The 22,433-nt window shown below is 39.0% G+C and overlaps 1 protein-coding gene across 1 annotated transcript in view; it reads left to right on the top strand.

Moving 5' to 3' along the window:
- The window catches only part of RpL13A (ribosomal protein L13A), a 51,723-nt gene extending 45,536 nt beyond the window's left edge, over positions 1–6,187 (top strand). Inside the window, exons 5-6 of the mRNA XM_083124720.1 lie at positions 1,903–2,025; positions 6,050–6,187. Coding sequence (XP_082980846.1) covers positions 1,903–2,025; positions 6,050–6,133 — 207 coding nt within the window. The 3' untranslated portion in view covers positions 6,134–6,187. The remainder of the gene's footprint in view (positions 1–1,902; positions 2,026–6,049) is intronic.
- The last annotated feature ends 16,246 nt before the right edge of the window (positions 6,188–22,433 follow it).

The raw sequence follows: 22,433 nt of genomic DNA, 5'->3' as shown, positions 1-22,433 counted from the left end.
AAAGATGTTTGAAGATAATTGTTGTAGAGAAACTGCAAGGTCATGATCATCGCTCTCATTTGTTTTCTTACCATGTTTCCCAGGAACTTTGAATAGGGGTTCACCGATTTCTATGGTAGATATTTTATCCTGTTATTAAATGAGACACCTTATGCACACCTACACCACATGCTTTACCGTAAGTTCTTGACTTTGAGAAAGCTCTGTCAATTCCATTAAGTAAGAATACACTCTAAAAATAAGATTTATGTTTTGTGAATTATTATTTTACCCTTGGTGCCTGTACCACTGATGCTAGGTTTCGAGAGCGACATTAAATAACATGCACAGAACAAACATCATTGCACAACAATCGAACATAAGGACTGTATTGGACAGTGCGCTATGATGCCAAGCGTTCCCGGGCATGAATTCCTGCTCCGGGCATGGGTGTTTGTAAGTGTCCCTTCATCTTAATGATTAGCTAAAAGTGGCAGAAAAGCAAAACAAAAGAAATAAAATGAATCAATCAATAAGGGCTGTATTGAATCGTCTCTCAACTGTTCTTTGTGGTGTACAAGTAAAATAATTTACACCGCCCTTGCTACGAAAATGCTGAACTCAAACAGACTCACTTGCAATGTTCGTGATCGCCCATGACAATGAAGGGTCATTGCGTATATTCAACCAAATTTAACTCCCATAGCTCTCCCAAGACGCAACTCAGCGGCGTTAACATGCTGGCAAAAAAAAATAAAAAAAATGAAAGGGTTATTTTCGGGGTGTGGGTGGGTCTGTGTGTGTGTGGAGAAATGCTGTTTCCCATGTTTTTTAAGAAACTATAACTCCGGCTGTAGGTGACGGAAATTTATGGAACTTTGACTATCAGGTCCAAAATGTCTAGCCCCATCTTAGGATGAACCTTAAGGTGGCGAGTTTCATAAAAACTTCTTGCATGCAAGAAAAATACAAGACACAATATTATAACTTGCGCGCCGCAGTCTCCTAAGTGTACTACGTTGCTTTCGTGCCATAGGCTGGTCACCAAGGACACGCACTGAGTTGCTTTGAAAAACAAAAGTTCAAATGCAAAATCATGATAGTAAAGGTAAAGTGCTCCCCTGTGCATAGCACCATGCCATGAAGGTGTATAGGGGGTAACGCCCCACACTTTCTTGATCCAGTCGTGAGTGGAGGTGATGTGATCAGCATCACGTCCCTGACCGCCTTTACCCCCAGGGTTTCCCCCAGGTACTCATGTTATTCAACGCTGGGTGGGCACCAGGGCTGCTTCCATTGTTAGAAAAGTTCCCGGAGTTGAACTGGCTGGGGATCGAACCCGGGACCTTTAGCATGGTAGTCAGACGCGTTACCGACTGAGCCACCGTGGCCACATTGGATATGATCAAGATGTCTGGAAAAATTTCATTTTTGGACTGGAAAACCTGGAAATGTTGGAATTTCATAATAAAAAAATTAGCAAGCCTCTTTACTGCAGTAGGGGGTTGACAGTGGCATGCCTAGGACTTTTGTTTTGGGGTAAGGCAGTGACACATTTTTAATAGTCAGTCCCCATTTTGCCATCTTTCCTACATTCGATGTCCTTTTGGTAGGAATACTGGACTCCCGCTTGGGTATGCCACTGACTCATATGAGAGAAAGAAATTCGTAAGAAATAAGATATTTTTTTGAAATCCAAGTCAGGTTTTCAAAGGAAATTAAGAACCGTAGAAAATGGTTTGGAAATTCATTTGAAAATATACAGGAGTGGAATTTGGTTTGGGCAAAATTATAGGGACACTGTTTACAGAAAGAATAGTTGTTTTGTGGATATACACCGCATTGTAATATTTAAGAGTGGCATTTCATTAAGAACATCATTGATAACTGAGAGGTAAATAGTAGAGCATTTTAATCTTTCAGGTCTGCTTGCTTGGAAGATTGTCCCATGAGGTTGGCTGGCGACACCAGAAAGTTGTGAAGACTCTTGAAAAGAAATCCAGAGTAAGGAGGCGCAAGATGGTAATAAGGAGGAAGGTGTTGAATGTAAGTAATGGTTTCCTTTCAAATATTGAAAACATTACTGAACTTTTCGGTGTGTGTATGTGTAATGTGTAAATGGTAAAATCTTCTAAGAAATATACAGTGGAACCTCGATGTTACGTTTTTCATGGGACAGAGGTGAAGAAATTTGATATGTGGGAAAATGTAAAAATCAGGTGTGTAAAATCGGAGTTCCACTGTATCCATATTCCGTGGTACAGTCGTTAGCTCAGCACAATACATTGCCAGGAGTCTCAGATTCAAATATTAGCCTGGGCATTTCCCTTCATCAGTTTTATTTCACCTTTGCAATTAACCAGAAGTGGCAGAAAAGCAATGTAAAATTAATTAATTAAAACAATCATAACATAATTTGACACTTCCTTGAATAAGTTTTAAGTAAAATTCCTTGGGACATTGATCTTTTGTTAGGATTGATTTTTAAGATCACTTGATGCACAGAAAGTCTGGTCAGTACTGGACTTAGTTTAAAGTGGCAGTTGAAAAACTTCCACACCAGAAAGCTTTATTTTACATGAACCTAAATTCATGCAGACCTGCTGTGTATTAGTGTATTATATGTCATGCAGACGTTCTGTGTATTAGTGTATTATATAAATTTGTCACATAATATGAAAGCATATCTGTAGAAAAACTACTGCATAAAAGAAGGCAGGCAAATACTAGTTTTGTATTTTGTTCAACAGAATTCTGCTTTAAAAAACTACATTAGCCCATCAAGAGTAATTTTTCGTCCCCATAATGGAAAGGCTTCCTTTTTTAATATACAACATTAAGCATAACTCTGACTTCCTGCCACTCAGTGATCAGCCATATGGATGCTGTTACCAATGTACTCGTGTCAGCAGGTGAGAAAGTTGTAAAATACAGAGGCCATTGGCCCCAAAAACAGGGGTTTGGCAATTGTGGCAGCTGGTTTGCTAACTTGGTTGGTTTTCACTGACACTCCCTATACTGTTGTCTCCTGTTGTCAGGAACGCAACATACTAATGCCTATAAGAATATGGCAATTAGCAATTTGTTTCCTGAAATGTTCTACAAAATTGTATCACAAATGTGTGGCTTCAAATGTGTTTCTATTTGTACAAGAGTATGTAGCATAGATAGGCAATAATGTAAGCTCTTACAGAATATTGCTGTACAGCCGGCAGCCGACGAGAAGATCGCTGAATGAAGGGAGACGGGGCACAGAGGGAAAGGGAGGGTCAGGTTCATTTGCAGAATTTGGGGGTAGTCGGGGAGAAGGAAGTCTTGTTTTCTTCTTGTTGGCGGGTCATTGTCAAGCTGACGAGAAGAGTTCTGGCGGAAGAGCACCTCCCCCACGCGAAAGAGTGAAGTCGCCTGGCAGTACGTCACACCTCTTCTGCCAGCGCTCTTCTCGTCGGCTGCCAGCTGTACATAAAGCATGAAGAGTACATCAAGAACAACAACTTTTCTTAGTATTGTTATGATTGATGAGGTCTTGTTTCAATGCTACAAGCACCAGAAAATTGGCAATTTTTATCTTGTGTGTGTGTGTGTGTAACTGTGCAACTCAGATTTATGGTTGCCTTCTTCCTCCTCTTGCAGGTCTGGTTAACCAAAGCTCGTTCTGAGGCTACAAAAGTTGATCGTTCTATTGGCCATATGGTCTTCCTAAATTCCTTTTTCCTTTTTACCTGTAACTTAATAATTTTTGAGGCAAACTGGTATCTGGCATCTTCAGAACATGTTGATTCCACTTTAACAGATATTTTTTAAATTTCTTCGACCGTCCATTTATTTTGGATTTCTTCACTTCAAATTTTGTGTCATAAGGTTACTCCACTTGCAGATCACAAAAATCTCGATTTGTGACCAATGTATTCTAGTTTTATCATGTTCGCGAAGAGTCTAACTTTTGTTACATATAGAGCCTCCCCGATTGCACAGTAGCATCGTCGCCTTGTAATCAAGGGCTCCTGGGTTCGATTCGTGGTGGAGGCACAGAGTGGTTCGGATCCCACTTTAAACTGTAGGCCCAGTCCTGATTAGCCTTACTGTGCATAAAGTGGACTTAAAACACCAATTCAATCAAATTGTTACATATAGAAGAGTTAGTTTTGAAAATATTTATGCTATCTAATTTGAATTTCTTTTCCCATTTGCTTTTCAAAATTTAGTAACTTTTTGTCAACTTCCATTTAGTGTTCGAACTTTGAGATATGGCTTCCCAAATATACAAAGTCTGCCACCTGTTCAATTATTTTATCATTTATCACTATTTTCACTCCAGGAAGTGTTTTTTTTTTTTTACCATTTATTGCCATTGACGTGGTTTTATCCTCAGAAATTTTCATGTTATAAGTTGTAACAATTCATTGAACTTATTAAAAGACACAAGCAGCACAATATGAGTAGAAGTTTGTCCGATATTTAGACTCCATCTCTTGAGTCGTCATCAGTGCATGGCTGGTCGAGAGACTGTGAAGAAGATGCAGTTGAGGTCTTTAAAAAACCTTGAATCCAGCATCATTGGAACCTCAACTGTCTCTTGACCAGCCATGCCCTGATGACTACTCAGATGGAGTCGAAAGTTCGGACAACTTTTAAAGTGTCTCCTTATTGTGCTGTTTGTGTTTTGTTAAGATAAAATGTTGCCAGCATGTGACATACGAAATTATTTAAGGTTGTAAATTATCTTCTCTTGTTGCAATCAATATGTGGTCGTTTCCTGCAAATATTACTGTTTGTAGTATTATATTTCTGTAAATATATATTCCTGAGGGATTTAAAGATTTACATACCTGAATTATTTCATCAATTTACAGAATAAATAAGAGAAAAACCATATCTTTGTCTTAGTCCTTGATTTATTTTGAAGACTTCTGTTTTTGCATGATCTGTTTTGATTTTCACTAATGTAGCTTCATAGAGGAAAATTTATGGTTGCCATGGCTACTTTTTCCTGTAGCAAAGTTTAGTATCTTAGTACAAGAGTACAGTAATTCCAGCAGGTACTATCAGTGTGATATCACAGTTCAACCACACTCTTTTGAGGAGCTTTCAGACCAGACCCAAGTGACACATGACTGGCAACAAGTGACACATATTGTTTCGAAGTGAACACTCTCTCTAATCAATGCAACCTTTTGAACTGAAATGACACAAGCTGCATGTGTAGCTTGAGTATGGGTATGCAGGTGGGGAACTGATCCAAAATTTTTGAGAAAATTAAATCAAATGAAAGCAGTAAAGAATTTGGGAAAGGGCAAAGTAGTGACCTTGAAATGGTAATTATGAAATATTTTATTGTGTACTTAGGCACAGACTTCACGGGCACAAGGTACTTTCTGCCCCCCCCGATCTCAAGATATGTAACATCCAACATTACAATTCCAGCTCCCTCTGAAATAAAATAAAATCTGCTTATTCTAGTGGAAGGGGACAGTGTCTCTTCAGCATGAACCTCCAATATTACACATTGCTTCTCGCATTTCACTTTGGTCTGGAAGATCCTGATTAGTGTTGCAGAAGTAATGGCTTTAAAAATTGAACTTTGACATTGCGACTTGTCAGGAACAATTTTGACTTGTAATGGAGAGGTTAAAATATGTTTTAGAACCACTCATTAGTTGTTTGAGCTGCTGCATTGCTGTACAGTTAACTCGTTCCTTTGGTGACAGTGATCCCTGTACTATTGAGGTGCTACTTGAAAACTGATGTTGCAGAGATGTTTCGAATGACACGAAACAGTGATAGTGAACTTTATACACTAACCACACTTCATGCAATGAAAGCTGCTAGACTGGTCTTAATCCTGAGATATCTGTCGCTTTCCATTTATTTCTGTACCAAAAATTTAAAATTGTGTTACTGTTTGTGGTTATTGATTTTTAACCTTTCCATGAGAAAAAAATTTCCAGAACAGTAGTTCAGTATGTAGTGAATCATGTAGTGTTACCTTGTAAAAGATATATTTGTTTTTGTACCGTTTTAGATACAAATTTTGTTGCATTCTCATTATGTTTTCATCTTTCTTTTGCAGAAAGTCAGAAAGCAGGCGATTCAGCAAGTTTCAGACAGAACTGAGCGTTACGATAAGGTACTTACCCAATATGGGTATAAGTAAATTTGTTAAGGAACAAATCCTGTAAAGAAAACTGAAAATAAACGAAGTTCTAAATTTTGAGTGTTTTCATCCACGTTAGGTATCTAGAACCACCACAGATTGTTTTTCTTCTCCTTCCTGTTTTTCTTCTCCTTCCAATGTGGAGACATACTACACCTATACCGGTTGAAATCTCAGGAAAAGTTGCTACGATTTCCTCAAGGGGACTCGAACCCGTGTCCCGTAGCCGGAGACCAAAGCATGACACCTTATACTGCACAGCAACGACCCCAATCTACACCTTAGAGAAACTCCTTTGTAATGAATTTACACTGAATGCTGTGAAATGCAATCTTGAAGGGTGTGGACAGTAAGGACATGTTAGTAGTCACAGCCAAAATAATAGCCCTCTGAAATAAAATCGTAAATATACCACTGAAGTTACTGTCCCTCATATCTGAAATAATTTTCTGTTTCTCCATCATAGTGGTATCAACAGACTAAATGTCATTCTCTTCAGACACATCACACTCCCATGGTTGTCCACAATTTTGTGTTTTCGAAAAACAATTCCTAAAACCTGAAAAGATGGGGCAGGTAAACTTTATGCAAGGGGAAAGACATATTTAATATATAAGTACCCTTACATTTAACACACGTAAGTCAAGTCCACTGAATCATCACTTTTCTTCTTGTCTGTAGGGAGAAGCGGTAAGACTGATTTGCTTTATTTTCCTTCGCCTTTTGAGCCACTTTTGGCTAATCTGCGAAGATTGGGATGAGTGATGATATAATGAATTGACAGTCACAAACATCCATGCCCAGGCCATGATTCGAACCCTGGGACACCTGGCATCGTAGCGCATTGTGCTAACCACTCCGTCATGGGGGCCGGCAAGAAGTGGTAAGGGGATGGATTCCTCAACTCAGTGGTACTTGCCTCTCCCTTCTAACAAAGTTGCTGCAAACTCTTGCCCACAGGCACAGCATAACCTCCATATTTCTGTGCACAAACAAAATAAAAGTAAACATTGTATAAGATTTCGGATCAAATCATTTCCACTGATTTTTGAAGAGCATAAAACAATATGAATACAGTTTCTACACAGAAAAGCTCCAATTTTACGTTTTCCTGTATTATACAATCAATCTCTATGGTCCCAACATAGCTGAATGTTATATTTTCATGGATTTAACATTTTTTCGTATTTTAAGTTTCTTCAGCCTGGTCCGCTGAAGAACACACTGTAAATTTTTATAACAGTGGTAAAACACACATCTACAGCAATCCAATGTTTCAGTAACAGGCTTCATAAAAGCATTTTCTTCGGGCATTTTTCAGCTAATACGTTCCCTTAACATATTTGAAGCCACATTGATTCTTTCAACACACACTTGGCAAACGGGCATTTATAGACACTCATCTCATTTCATCATCGTTTGTTGACAACTTAGGTTTTTTGGATCAAGATTTGCCCATGACAACTTAGGTTTTTTGGATCAAGATTTGCCCAAATCATGAATGGCACCAAGGAATTGTATCTTGTAATTTATTACCTAACCAGTCTCAGTTTAGTTAAATCCAACCTTGGCATTGCAGATAAATAAATTTATGATACCTGTGTATGCAAGTAAACATTACTTATATTTTGGTTATTTTAGTCTCATTTGTACACCTCTAGGTTAATCGTGCCAATGAGCATGTATAGGGAATTGATGAATAAAGAAGCAAGAAACATTCACATGACCACAACCAAAATCAGGACACCTGGCTTCCTAGCATGTTATGATGACCATTCCGGTCCATCCCACCCGATGCCTATTCCACGTTTCTGATCCAACAGGAAGAGATCAATGATGCTGTACAGATGTTTCTGAAACTCCTGAATGCTATAATAAATTACTGTGTGCCTATTAGGAAAGCATGTTCTGCAAAATATCCTATTTGTTTCAGCAACACTAACTAACTAACTCTCTCTCTAGCCTTCTTAAACCCGAAGGTTCATGGCTGCAGCAACACAGGCCTTCCATCTGTCCCTATCTTGAGCAAGATCTATATACTCTTTTCCATCCCTACCGATTTGCCTTAGGTCCATCTCGACGTCCCTCCATCTTCGTCTTGGCCTTCCTACTGGTCTCTTACCATCAGGTTTCCCAACAAGAATCCTGTAAACTCCTCTTTCCTCTCCCATTCGTGCCACATGGTCTGCCCACCTAAGTCGTCTTGATTGAATTATTCTAATAATATCTGGACATGAATACAAATTATGTAGTTCTAAATTATGTAACCTTCTCCACTCACCTGTCTCCTCATCCCTTTTAGGTCCAAAGATTTTCCTAAGGATCCTATTTTCAAATACTCTCAATTTATGTTCCTCTTTCAATGTAAGGGACCAAGTTTCACACCCATATAATACTACAGGCAATATTACTGTTTTGTATATTTTAACTTTTAGTTTCTTAGATATTAAACGAGAAGCCAAAAGTTTATGAAGAGAGAAGTAACATGCATTTTCTGAATTAAGCCTACTTTTTATTTCCTCTTTAATATAATTTTCATTTGTTAATATTACTCCTAAGTATTTGAATTTGGAAACTGTTTCAAACGATTTGTTATCAATAATTAGATTTTGATTATTACCTAACACTTGGTTTCGGCCTGTAAGCATATATTTAGTTTTCTCTTTGTTAACTTCCAAACCTATCTCTTTAGCAGTTTTGAAAAATATTTTAGCATTATTCTTAATTGTATTCACATCATACCCCAGTAAGTCTACATCATCTGCATATGCTAACAACTGAGTCACACCATTTAATTTTAGTCCTTCTTTAGTTTCGTTTACCTTCCTAACAGCATATTCTAAGGCAAAATTAAAGAGCAATGGAGATAATGCATCTCCTTGTTTTAACCCATCATGAATTGTAAATTTGTCAGACATATTAATACCCACACGAATTTTACTTTCTGTTTCACTGGTGCATATTTTTATCATACTAACAAGCTTCTTAGGTATTCCAAACTCTACTAATATATTATATAATTTATCTCTTTTGACCGAATCATATGCTTTTTTGAAATCAATGAATAGCTGATGGACATTTTGATTATATTCCCACTTTTTTTCAAGTGTCTGTCTGATGTGAAAAATTTGATCTGTAGTTGAACTGTTGCGTTTAAATCCACATTGATAATCACCTATAATTTCATTAGCATATGGGGTTAGTCTTGTTAAAAGAATGTTAGATAATATTTTATATGTTGTTGAGAGTAGAGAAATTCCACGGTAATTATTGCAGTTCATTTTATGACCTTTTTTAAACACAGGAACAATTATGGATTCTTTCCACTGTTGAGGGATTTCTTCCTTATTCCATATTAAACAAATTAATTTATGAATTTGACATATTAATGAATTTCCACCATATTTAATTAACTCAGCTGGTATTAAATCAATGCCAGGTGCTTTGTTATTCTTTAGCCTTTTAATAGCATCTTTAACTTCAGTCAAGTTAGGTTCTGGAACTAAAGGTTCTGCTGTGTGTACTTCATTTACTTCTGATTTATCTCCTACATGGACATTTAAAAGGTCATTAAAGTAGTTCTTCCATCTATTTAGAATATCGCTTGGGTCAGCTAGAAAATCACCGTCTTTATCTTTTATCAAGTTTACTTTAGGTTGCCACCCCTTTCTAAACTCATTTACACCTTTATATAAATCTCTGATATTTTTATTTTTGCTGTTTATTTCAATTTCGTTAATTTTGCTTTTCAAGTCATCTCTTTTTTTACTTCTAAACGTGCGGTTAACTTCTCGCTTTATTCTATTATAATTGTTTCGATTTGTATCATCAGAGTTATTTAACCACCTAAGTCTAGCCTGATTTCTTATTTCTATTAGATTATGACATTCATTATCAAACCATGGCTTACTTTTTCTCGGTTTATGGTATCCTATACTTTCTTTAGCTGCTGATTCTATTGCATTATGTATGTGCTCCCAATTCTTATTTACGTCTGTTTCATTTATATTTTCATCATCATTTAAATCCTGCAAAACATCAAATCTATTTGACAGTTTAATTTGGTAATCTTTCTTAATTCTTTCATCAGTAAACTTTCCTGTATCAAATTTTAGAACTTTTAGATTTTGTTGCTTATGATTTATCACTGAGAGTCTTTCTCTTAATTTAGCAATTACTAAATAATGGTCACTGGCACAGTCAGCACCTCTATGTGTACGAACGTCAATTATACTAGTATGCCTTCTCTTATCAATGAGAATATGATCTATCTGATTATGAGTTTTAACATCTGGAGAAGACTAGGTATATTTATGGATATCTTTATGTTTAAATGTGGTACTTTTCACAATTAAATTCTTTGAGGTTGCAAAAGTAATCAATCTTATACCATTATCATTACTTAATTCATGAAGACTTTCTTTACCAATTGTGGGTTTAAATGTCTCTTCTTTGCCAATCTGTGCATTACAGTCACCTAACAGAATTTTCATATCATACTGAGAAAATTTATCAAAGACCTGTTCTAACTCTGTATAAAAATCATCTTTAGTATTATCATCTTTATCTTCCGTTGGTGCATGTATGTTTATTAAAATAATTTTACACCACCTACCCTGTAAAACTGCATATGATATCCTATCATTAATAAATTCTACTGTTTTAAGAGCTGAGATAATTCTATTATTTATGAAAAAGCCTGTTCCAAAATTATGATTTTCAGTACCACCATAGAAAAAAGTATAATTTTTAGTTTTACAATTCCCTTCCCCTGGCCACCTAACTTCCTGGACAGCTACTACATCTAATTTATACTTGACTATCTCATTAACTGTACACTGAAATGCCCCAGGCCGGTAAAGGTTCAGAACATTCCAGGTGCCTAATTTAATATCCTTATTCCTAACGTAGATCTTATCCTTAGTCCAGGGACCTCCCAAAGTAGTCCCCACCCGGAGATCCGAACGGGGGACTATTTTACCTCCGGAATATTTTACCTTGGGAACATCCATGGCCTTATATTGCTGATTCTTGACATGGCTTTTTACAGTGCAGAGTTGTCAGCTCTATGCCTAACCCCCAATATGAATGGAGGAACTACTACAGAAGACAAACACATTAGGCAGCACAACTACTACACAAGACACACCCAAATACATCACAACTACAACACAATATAAACACAAACACACCACAACTACTACACAAGACAAACACAACCAAATTAGACAGCACAACTACTACGCAAAACAAACATACTAGACAGCACAACTACTACACAAACATACTAGACAGCACAACTACTACACAAACATTCTAGACAGCACAACTACTACACAAACATTCTAGACAGCACAACTACAACACAAGACACATACATACACACCACCGATACTACACAAGACAAATAGAAACACATTAGACAGCATAACTACTACACAAGATAAACACAACCACACTAGACAGCACAGCTACTACACAAGACAAACCCACATACAAACACATCACAACTACTACACAAGATAAACACAAACACACTAGACACCACAACTACTACACAAGACAAATCCAAACACACTACACAGCACAACTACTGCACAATACACCCAAACACCTTACAACCTCTACACAAGAAAAAACATAAACACACAACTAGTACTACATTTTAGTGCTAAGCACCGGGGAGCAATCAAATTTTAGATTGCATCTGCATTCATATTAGAAATAATGGTTTCAGCAACACACTAGTGCTTATTTTGAACTTTAGGGAGAAGCAGTAAGATTGATTGGTTTGCTTTATTTTCCTTCGCCTTTTGTGCAACTTTTGGCTAATCTGCGAAGATTGGGATGAGTGATGATATGATAAGTAAACTGTACCCCAATGAACATACATACAAAACGTTTTAATATTCAGAGATAATTAAAGCAAATATTTGATCAGAAAAAAAGTATACTGATCACATAATGAATATTTAATAAATGATGATATAATGTTATATACAGGGTGTTGCAAAATACCTGTTACAACGCTTGGGAGGTGATTCGACAAGTAAAAACAAGGGAAAAATGTCTAAATCGGCACCGTTTTCGAGTGGCAGGCGTGCAAAAATTGCCTCACACAATGTTTAAGGCACAATAACTGAAGAATGAAGAAAGATATCAATGTCGGAATAAAATAATACAAAGAAAATCGTACCTGGCGAATACAATGGTGCATCAATTGAGGCCCAGTGTAAATTGTGCAAGGGGACTCTCAAAGAAAGTGGGGAATCCCCTGATGGAAAATACAAGAAATTTACTACTATTTTCTACATAATGTTGAGATCGGAATGTAGGCAGTAAAAAATGGCGACGTATGTCCACATGTCCCACTATTGCTGGGACACCGTCCCACACCCGGGAAATAGGTAAATAACTGCAAATCTCCTGTTGTACACGGTTCACATTACGGTACGAAGAAGAAAACAAACCAATTTGTCGCATGTCTCACTACTGCTGGGACACCATCCCAAATGGAAAAAAAACCTGGAAAATCATATAAAAACGTTTTCAATCCCTTAATGTTGACACACTACTTTGCAGTACGAAAAACAAAAGTTAAACAATGGCCACATGTCGTCAGGCTGTACATATACTACAAGAGAGCTCCCCAAAGAAAGTGGGTAATCCTCGAAGGAATGAAGATTGAGAATGGCGAGAAAACGCACACAATGGCATGTAACATTTCCAGGCGCAGCACATCTGGAAGGGATTCCACTGAGAAGCGCACAACCTCCGCACATGCAGATCGACGGTATGAAGTACAGCGATATGCAGCATCTTCACTCGCACCTTTCACTAAAGGACACTATGCGGTGCTGATAGGGGCTCACAAACACCGGTATACTCAGAGACGACGTTGAAAATGTCCGCCATTGACTTCAAGACAAAGATTGCATCGGCGAAGCACTGATTGTCTGGTACGCGCAAATACCTCTGGCATGTCAACAATTGTCCCAGCAGCGACACTAAGACGAGCAACGAGATCCTCAGCACTTTCCACAGGGGTTTCATACACGAGCCTTTTCATTTCTCCCCACACAAAGAAATCCAGTGGTGTGAGGTCGGGGGAACAAGGTGGCCACGGTAAAGGTCCACCCCTGCCTATGCAACGATCGCCGAAAATATCGTTGAGTAAGGCCCTGGCTCCAGGGTCGAAATGTGCGGGGGCGCTGTCGTGTTGAAACCAGATACGTTGTCTACCTGCCAGTAGCACATTTTCCAAAAGTTCAGGTAATACGTCATGTAGAAACACCCGATAATTCCCACCACACAAAGTAGAGGGCAAAATGTACGGGCCTATCAAGTGGTCACCTACCACGCCACACTACACATTCACTGCAAACCTATGTTGATGATGGCGCACAATGATTGCATGCGGATTGTTCATATCCCAGACGTGGCTGTTGTGGCTATTGAACATGCCGTCCCTGGTGAATATTGCCTCATCGGTCCACAAAACTCTTGTTGGGAAATCTGGAATGGCAAGAGTTTGTTGCACGTACCATTGGCAGAAATCCATGCGTAGGGGAAAGTCCGTGGGCAGTATGTGGTGCACCTTATGCAATTTGTATGGGTGCAATCCCTCCTCCTGAAGAACGCGGAACACATTGCTATGGTGGGTTTGTTGAGTACAAGCAATGACACGTGTGCTGGTGTCAGGATGGTCTCGTATCATGTCCAACACATCCTCTTCAAATTGCACAGTGCACACAGTGCGGGTTCTTCCACAATCCCACCTACGGGGTAGTAGAGATCCAGTTTCACGCAGTCGAGCATCAAGTCTTTGAAAGAGTGCATGTGCTGGTAACCGCCTATTGGGAAAACGTTTGTGATACGTACGCCATGCTTCACGGCTGTTTCGGTTTACCTCTCCATAAACGAGATGCATATCAGCAAGCTCATGGGTAGAGTACTCCACCATTGTCCTGTTCGAGAACTGCCTAACAACAGGGGCACTTTCCCTCCGAGTGACGGATCACAACTACCGTGATTAGCACTCACATAATGTCACACAGGTGTCCACGCAGCTGTTGCAAACCGAGAAAGAACACGGGAATACGTACTCTACGTACAATATTCCTTGGTGCAATTCAACCACACACACGCCAGACTAAACTCCACGTTGGGAGACGCAGAACAAGACAGGAAAAAACAACGGTCAACTACACTCTCTACGTAGTATCCACCAACACTAATACGTAACAGGTGACCTACACTCACAGCGCCTCTAGTGGGGCTTTCTGTATCAATTAGCTGAAATCAATCTGAGCGTAATTTGACGGCATAGCGTCATTTTCGAGTGAATTTCCTATTTCCCGAGTGTGGGACGGTGTCCCAGCAGTAGTGGGACATGTGGACATACGTAGTCATTTTTTACTGCCTACATTCCGATCTCAACATTATCTAGAAAATAGTAATAAATTTCATATATTTTCCATCAGGGGAGTCCCCACTTTCTTTGAGAGTCCCCTTGCGCGATTTACACTGGACCTCAATTTATGCACCATTGTATTCGCCAGGTTCGATTTTGTTTGTATTCTTTTAATCCGACATTCCTTCTTGAGTTATTGTACTTTACACATGGTGTGAGGCGATTTTCGCACGCCTGTCACTCGCAAACGGTGCCGATTTTGACATTTTTTCGCATGGCATTTTTCCTTGTTTTTCCTTGTCGAATCACCTCCCAAGCGTTGTAACAGGTATTTTGCAACACCCTGTATAATTAAAATAAATAATGTAATACATTTCTGTATATGCTGTAACGTGTATTTTATTGTGATCTGTATATGATGTAACGTGTATTTTATTGTGATCACTACTCACAAACTTGCCATTAGAAGGTTTCACCAACCCATATTCATTATCTAATTTAAAATAAATCCTATGCACATTATTCTATTTACACTGAGTGTTCACTGAACAACGACCATACCTCCAAACAACAAGGACCCACCCAAATGCTGCTCTGATCACATGACTGACCACCCCGGCTGGAAGTATTGTGGTGAATATATAGACACAACGCTACATGTTAGTCGAACAGCACACGTTAAAATGAGAGATGGTCAGGATTTAATATCATTCCAAAATGGCATGATTGTGGGTGCTCGAGCATCAGGTGCATCAATAACCCAGACAGTGACACTGGTCGGACGCACTCATACCAGTGTAGTGAAGGTGTAGAGTGTGTGGCAAGAAAATGGGGCAACGACCACCAAGAGGCAGAATTGCAAGGGCGTTCGAAAGGTGACACCGTGGGGAGAGCATAAGAGTCAAAACAGCTCGTGACAGCTGAACGCACCATCAACATCCAGGAATTACAGGACCAATACAACAGTAGATGCACAATACCCATATTCCATGCAACTGTCCGGCGCCACTGGCACTCATGAAGTTCCACAGCAGAGAGTCACCGCAGACTTCATTTCACTTGGGTCCATGAGCATGCTGATTGAAGCATGGTGGATGATTAGAAAAGGGCATGTTGGTCCGATGAATCTTTTTTTTTTTTTTTTTTTTTGCTGCAGCACTGACAGGGATGTGCGTGTGTGGTCCCAACAGGCTATGGACCCTTCCTGTCTGGTGAGTTGGTTGGTGAGTGCTGTACAGGCAGGTGGAGGCACTAAAGTATAATGCCTGTTATCCATGGAATAATTCAGATAGCCACATTAAATCATGTATTTCCCACGATTTTTTCAACTTCTATCAAATCAATTTGCATCACAGAGCAACGTGGCAGGGTTCTAACAGGAGATCGAGTGCGTATCTACCATCACAAGGGAGCCGCATCTTCAGCATTTGTTGCGGGATGTGTGTTTTGAATTACCAAGCTAAGTGCGCACCATCGGCATTTGTCGAGCGAGAAATAATAAAGCTCAGTCATTAGGGCATCTGGCTACCATGCAAGAGACCCAGGGTCGATCCCCTGCGGGGGAGAACCTGGATCTTTTCCATCTGTTCAAACTGCTCCGGTGCTCACCCAGCGTTGTATCAAGCAGCTACCTGGAGGAAACTTCGGGGGGTAAAGGTAGCCAGGAGCATGGTGCTGATAACATCACCCCCACCTTCGGCCGTGATCAAGGAAGTGTGGGGCCCTAACTCCACAACCCCTAGATGGCTTGGTGCTAAGCACAGGGGAGCACTTTTACTTGCTCAAAAATCTGTTCCAATATATCAAACTGTCACGAAAATACGTAGACCATGTGACCTTCAATTTAAAATAATAGTCGCAATGGAAGTATGAAGTATAACTTTTGGTATATTTGGCAGAAAAATGTTCTAAAATAAAAATGCAAATTTTGGGAAACATAACACTAACAATCCAAAGAAAAGATAATGACAATTTTTGGTACCGTAATATATGAGTATCTGCCACTTGAAGTTGCTTGATTTAAAATTTTTGGGTGCGTTTACATTTATGGTCATTATACACCCTTCAGTATATATGGGGAAATCACCTTGTCTAAAACCCTTACGCTAAAATTAAAAAGGGATTATGGAAAATAACTTCCAAGATATCACTCTCATGAAGATGCTTAGGCCATGTGACTTACAATTTGAAACAGTAATTTAAAAACACCATGAAGGTATATTTTTAGGTATTTTCAAGAAAATGCTCTAAAATGAAAATGTGAATTTTGGGGAAAATAACTTAGAATAGTAAGAAATAAATAATAAAAAATTACACCAATTTGGAAAAAATCAAAAAATCAAGGTCCCTACTGATTAGGCATAAATGAAAGAAGAATAGCAGTAATAATTTATTGCATTAGTAACAGTGACTCCTAACCTAATTTCACCACCGTTGTTCTGGCATTTGTATTAGCATAGCACCAAATTTTTTATGACCATGCCATATGTGTCTGACAGCAAAGACTGGAACTATCTCTACCGCAGTGTAGCTGTCAAATCCTTGTCCTGCCAGAAACATCTTCAGTTGAACAAAGAGACAAAAGTCTGTACATGCAAGGCCAGAGCTGTACAGGGAGTGGTCCAAGATATCTCACCTGAGGTGATGCAAAGGACCCCACGTGTACTCAGCTGTATGGGGTTGTGCACATTCGATTGGCCTTCCGTGAATTGTCTGCACCATCGTCTGACCATACTATCACTCATGACATCCGGTCTGCACACCTCAAATGATTGCTGGTGGCTCTGTGCCAAAATCTGATTACTACACGTAGGCTACATCGCAGTTGGTGGGAGACTGTATGAGGGCTGAGATCTTTAACCTAGAACTGTCGTAAAACTGCTGCATTGCGACTGTACCAGATTACAGCTACATGCCACTTCTTCCCGCCTTCATATATGTGTCGCTCTCCAGCCACTAGTGCTGTGTACAGGCCCCATTGGAACTTTTTTCAGGATGCCCCTCGTATATGAACTTTCAGAAGCTGTTATGAACAGTGTGTTCCTGTTTTAATGTTTGCTTAAACTAAATCGGGTACCTATACAATGCAATTCTATAAATTGCTTGTGTTAAATTTCTAATACCTGTACATACCCTTTTCGTCAGCAATAATGGTATAACTGCATGTTGTCAGTTTCACAGTACTTCACTTGAATATACTGTACTGAAGCAGACATCCCATTGATAATGTAAGGAAATCTGCCACTTTTTTTTTTTTGTACAATTCAATTGTTTGACTTATATGCAAGAGTTAAGTTGTTTGCTTTACAGAGGAGAGAGAAGTAGCTTTATGCATCGAAAAATGAGTCTGCACTCATGGTTCTTGCAAGCAGAGGGTTCCAAACCCCAGTGGAACTATCAACATATTATACGAAGAATGGATAAGGAGACTGATAAATTACAAAATATATTTCTTAATCACTCTTCACTCTAATCTCATTTAGTGGTAACTTTAAAAATAATAAAGTATTTTATTTTAAACTTGCTGCATATGATAAAATTCCGTAATCCTTCCCTAGCTTGTGAATTGTAATAATTTTCCGAATTCACTATTTTGCAGTTTGAATTCAGATCATTGAGAATTGAGAAATTAAATCAATTTCATAGAAGATAATATTGGTACTTAACAAATCCATACCTGGATCTCTACAAGTTTATTATTTCCACTTCCAAAAACATCTATTTTGTTTAGTTTGTAATTGTCAGGGAGTAAATGTTGTCCTGGAAAACCTGGAGAAGTCGGGGAATTTAATTTCTGCTTGTTTGTAGCCACCCTGTCAGGGGAGTTATGGGGCCAATTCATACGCTGCATCTCTGTGGAAAGTTCCTCCAGCCAAGCAAGTACAGTCCCGCCTCGGTGGCACCGTGCATTGTTGTCCTGTAAAATGCCATCCCCGTGAGAATAGAAGTGTTGCATTGTGGGATGTAAGTGGTCCCCTAACACCTCCCGATAAGGAACAGATGTCAGATGACTGTCCATACACACCAAAAGTAGTGTAGTATGTCTCCACATTTGAATAGGTAGGAAGTTCTTCATTTTTGTATGTTTTCTTTATTTTACTGTAACGTAGGTTAGGTTACGAGTGTTCATTGAACACTGCAAATCAGAAAACTGACTCAATCAGGACTTTTAGAAGAATGATGAAATATCTAACCTAACCTACGTGAAAGTAAAATAAAGAAAACATACAAAGGATCAGTCCTGATTTTCGTATGTCGAGAATGTGGATACATACTACACCTATACCATTTCGACCTGTGTATGGGACGGGTTGTCATCCACCATTGTGAGGAAATTGCAGAGCTAAGAATGAGTGGCATAACCCGGTCATGGAAACCTACAATAACCGAGGGTTCGTCATGCTGATCACATGTTACCCAGTAACTGGTCAGATGATCCCCACTTTGGCAGGTAGGAGAGAGGGCGGCATTCGGTAGGTAGACCCTGACTCTCATGGACTGTTGCTCCACACTTTTATTATTATTGATTGGGGGCAAATTATTTTCTTGCATTTCTCTTTTTCACAATACAAGAACATCATTTACTCTGGAGAACTTGCACAAAAACTTTGTCATTAATTGTAACATTAATGGAAATTATTTACTGTGAAAAAGAGAGAAGAAAATTGGTTACAAGTTCATGATTTTTGAGGTTTTTAATGTGTATAGTTTGCCCCCTAATCATTACTAATGACATGAATTTTTTTTTTTAAATAAATTTTGTAAGATTCGGGTTGGAGGCCCTCAATTTTTTTAACAATTACTGTCCAATTTCTTGCAATTAAGGTTTAATCAGGGTAATTTATGAATACATCAAACTGTTAAATTTATATATATAAAATTATCAATAAAAGTGCGAAACATGAAAGAAAACAACTTAAGAACCTCTTTTGTTCCTTTTTCAATTCTGGACAAAAACTATCTCCATGCAAAATTGTAGTTTTTTGTTTTTGAAGCGGAAGCTATTTGGATTTGACATGTCGTAGGCCATATGCCACAATTGCAGGCATAACACCTGGTAGTAGGCACAAACTTCTGGATTGTAATATTTCCATTGAAAGCCCATGAATGTGTTGCAATCCAGACGTTGTCTGTGACTACATGATTGAATGCCACCTTAGTAACGTTCGGGCGGAAACTGTGAATACAGGACTGAATCTCCTCTGACGTCTTTTGTTAATGAAATGCGAACTCTGGCAAGAGAAACCGAAAATAAAAATCTTTCGGTGAAGAAGCAACCTGAAAATAAAATAAGGGAAAAAATTTCCATTGTTGAAGATGAAATTCAAATACCGGACTGGGAAAACAACATACCGTACTTAAATGAACAAAGTGTTGGTAAAGAATACTTGGTGTATCATTTGGCAGGATACACAGTGCGGTATATTTCAAAAGTGACACATTGTAAAGTGTGTACAACTTTTCTGCACGGGGAACCAACTAACGTACCTGCCTCACGCTAATCCAAGACCATAGCCGCCGACTCCATGGGGCTGAACTTAACTTTAAATTCACATTTGAAATGTTCTAGACCATCAACTTTTGGGGGCTGAGACCGCTAAACCATCAACTTTGGGGGGGGGGCTATGACCAGAGACAGCAAAACACATGACATATTATTATATACTAAGTATGTAATTATGAGTATTGTTAAAATTGATATTTTCGAGGAATTCATGGGCTTTTATGAGATTCCGAACACTGAGCCCAAAACTTAAGAAAGGGAGAGTGATTCATTCATTAATTTATTTCAGTGATCAGAGCCCCCCCTCCCCCCCAATAATTTTGACAAGTCGGCGCCCCTGTCCAAGACTATGGTTCGGGTGACAGCTGTAAATACCTTACCTATGCATCGAAAAGTGTTTATGATGTGGTGCTGTTACGAGTGGAAGATGTTGTTGCAGAGAAATTATCATGTGCTAATAGTTTATGGGGGTGATATATTTTTTGAGTGTTTGGACAATTTAAATATAATTGCTGTAAAAACTTCGCAATTAGGATGCTGTGAAGATCATGTGCTGCGTACGCTACCTAAACTCGTATTTCACTATCTGAAATGTCAATTTTTCTTCCGCACCAAGGAGATAAGAAAGGAATTAAGTGCCTCGAAGACAGCAAAATCACCTCCGAAATTCTCCAAACTATCCAGCTGCTGAGCTCTTCTCCAAACGTAAGTAACATGCATTTTTGTTTCTTATGTAGTTAGCTATGTAAGCAACGCGAGCATCTTCCGCGCAGTCTCAAACGTCACCACTGCCATCTAGGCGGTGGACCACGGCAACTCAGGGAGTGCACACGAGGGGCAAAAGTTCAGACATTAAGAAGATAATAGTTTCCTGTATAAAATTCAAATGTAAATGCCATTACGTGTTTCATTAATATATTTATATAGTTTGCGGTAGCTGACGAAAGGGGATGAGAAATGATGATGAAATAACAAGTCAGACTAATTTCTATGTTCTGGTGATTGCTGGGTTCAGTGTCCTTAGAGATGATGATTGTTCTTTGTATGTGTTTTCGATCTTGTTCCAGTAGAGTATATTCGACTTTAGGCGAGGAGGGACAATTATGCGCTAGTTGTGCATTTATTTCAATATCGTCGGATTGGGCACGGCTATTTAAAAAAAAGGTTTTAGTATGCAAGAGAGTATGAATTTCTCTCCATGTTGCAAGTGGAAACTGTTTTTCAAGTTGATTAGTAAGCTAGACACGATGTTTGAAAAATATGATTAATAAGTTTTTACAGAATCCGATGTATTCCTTATGGGAAGTCTACCTCAACTTCAAGTTACGGCTAATCAAATGGGAGTTTCGACTCTTCCTTCTACTATGACATAGTTCAAGGTGTCCTTTTCCGTCCAGGTACTTCTACGTCATTGGATGTTTGATATTACCAAGAGAAAGAATAAAATAATGGTCCCATGAGCCTAGTGCATTTCTCCTTGCCTCCTACGGCCATCCTGGTAGTGTTGCCAAACCTGATGTGCATAAAAGAGCTACATTTCACCTTTAATAGAGCTAAAGATGACTTTCAAGGAGCTACATTAACGAAAGCTGCATAAAGTGTCTCCTAGGGTAATTTTAGGTGTCAGAGGGGTGGGGGCGCTGCTATTACTCTTAGCTTTAAAGTGATGGCAATATATTCTTAGTTTTCACCGCCTAGATTTGGCAGCATCACCGATCTCAATAATCCAATGATGTTCATATGAAATCGAAAATAAAGGATTCCCGGATAATAATATTGTCATCTTCACCTTAGCCACAGCGCTATATATAAAAATACCTGGGGAGGAAAGAAGGGATGGGTGACGCAGCCTATATATGAATATCACGTCACGTGCAAAATGTACACTCATGGCAATGGTTGGTCTTTATGGGCCGGAGCCAGTGGGGCAGAGGGCGGGTGCCACAGTTCACAGTGCACGAAAGAGCCAGATGTGGCTCCAAAAGAGCGAAGTTGGCAACAGTGATCGGCAGCTGCCCCAGCGAGAAAGACCTAGGGGAAATTATCCCTCCTCGCCTTAAACAAGGTTTGCCTCTGTTGTTAGAACAAAAACTCCCCCCCCCCCCGGAAAAGTTTGGAGGGGGGAAATTACCCCCGGGATTTCGCACCCTGATTCAAACGACCAAAGATTAAGGGATGTTAAATTCCCCTGGAGCAGTATAAATGAACTGGCAATCAAAAATAATGCAGAAAACCCAGTTTGAATGTCTCACCTGGATTTCACGTTACAGGCAATCAAAGTTAGTATCGTTCGGCTTTTGAAACACACTGCCACACTAGAATGCCTCCTAATTCTGGTGTCACCGAAGTGAGCAAACTTAATGCTAGCTAGCTATTATACTAGT

Source organism: Lepisma saccharinum, chromosome 6 (assembly GCF_977018435.1).
Source record: "Lepisma saccharinum chromosome 6, izLepSacc3.1, whole genome shotgun sequence".
In the NCBI taxonomy this organism is placed as follows: domain Eukaryota; kingdom Metazoa; phylum Arthropoda; class Insecta; order Zygentoma; family Lepismatidae; genus Lepisma; species Lepisma saccharinum.
The sequence above is the reverse complement of the archived record's forward strand: the minus strand, read 5'-3'. Positions and strand labels throughout refer to the sequence as shown.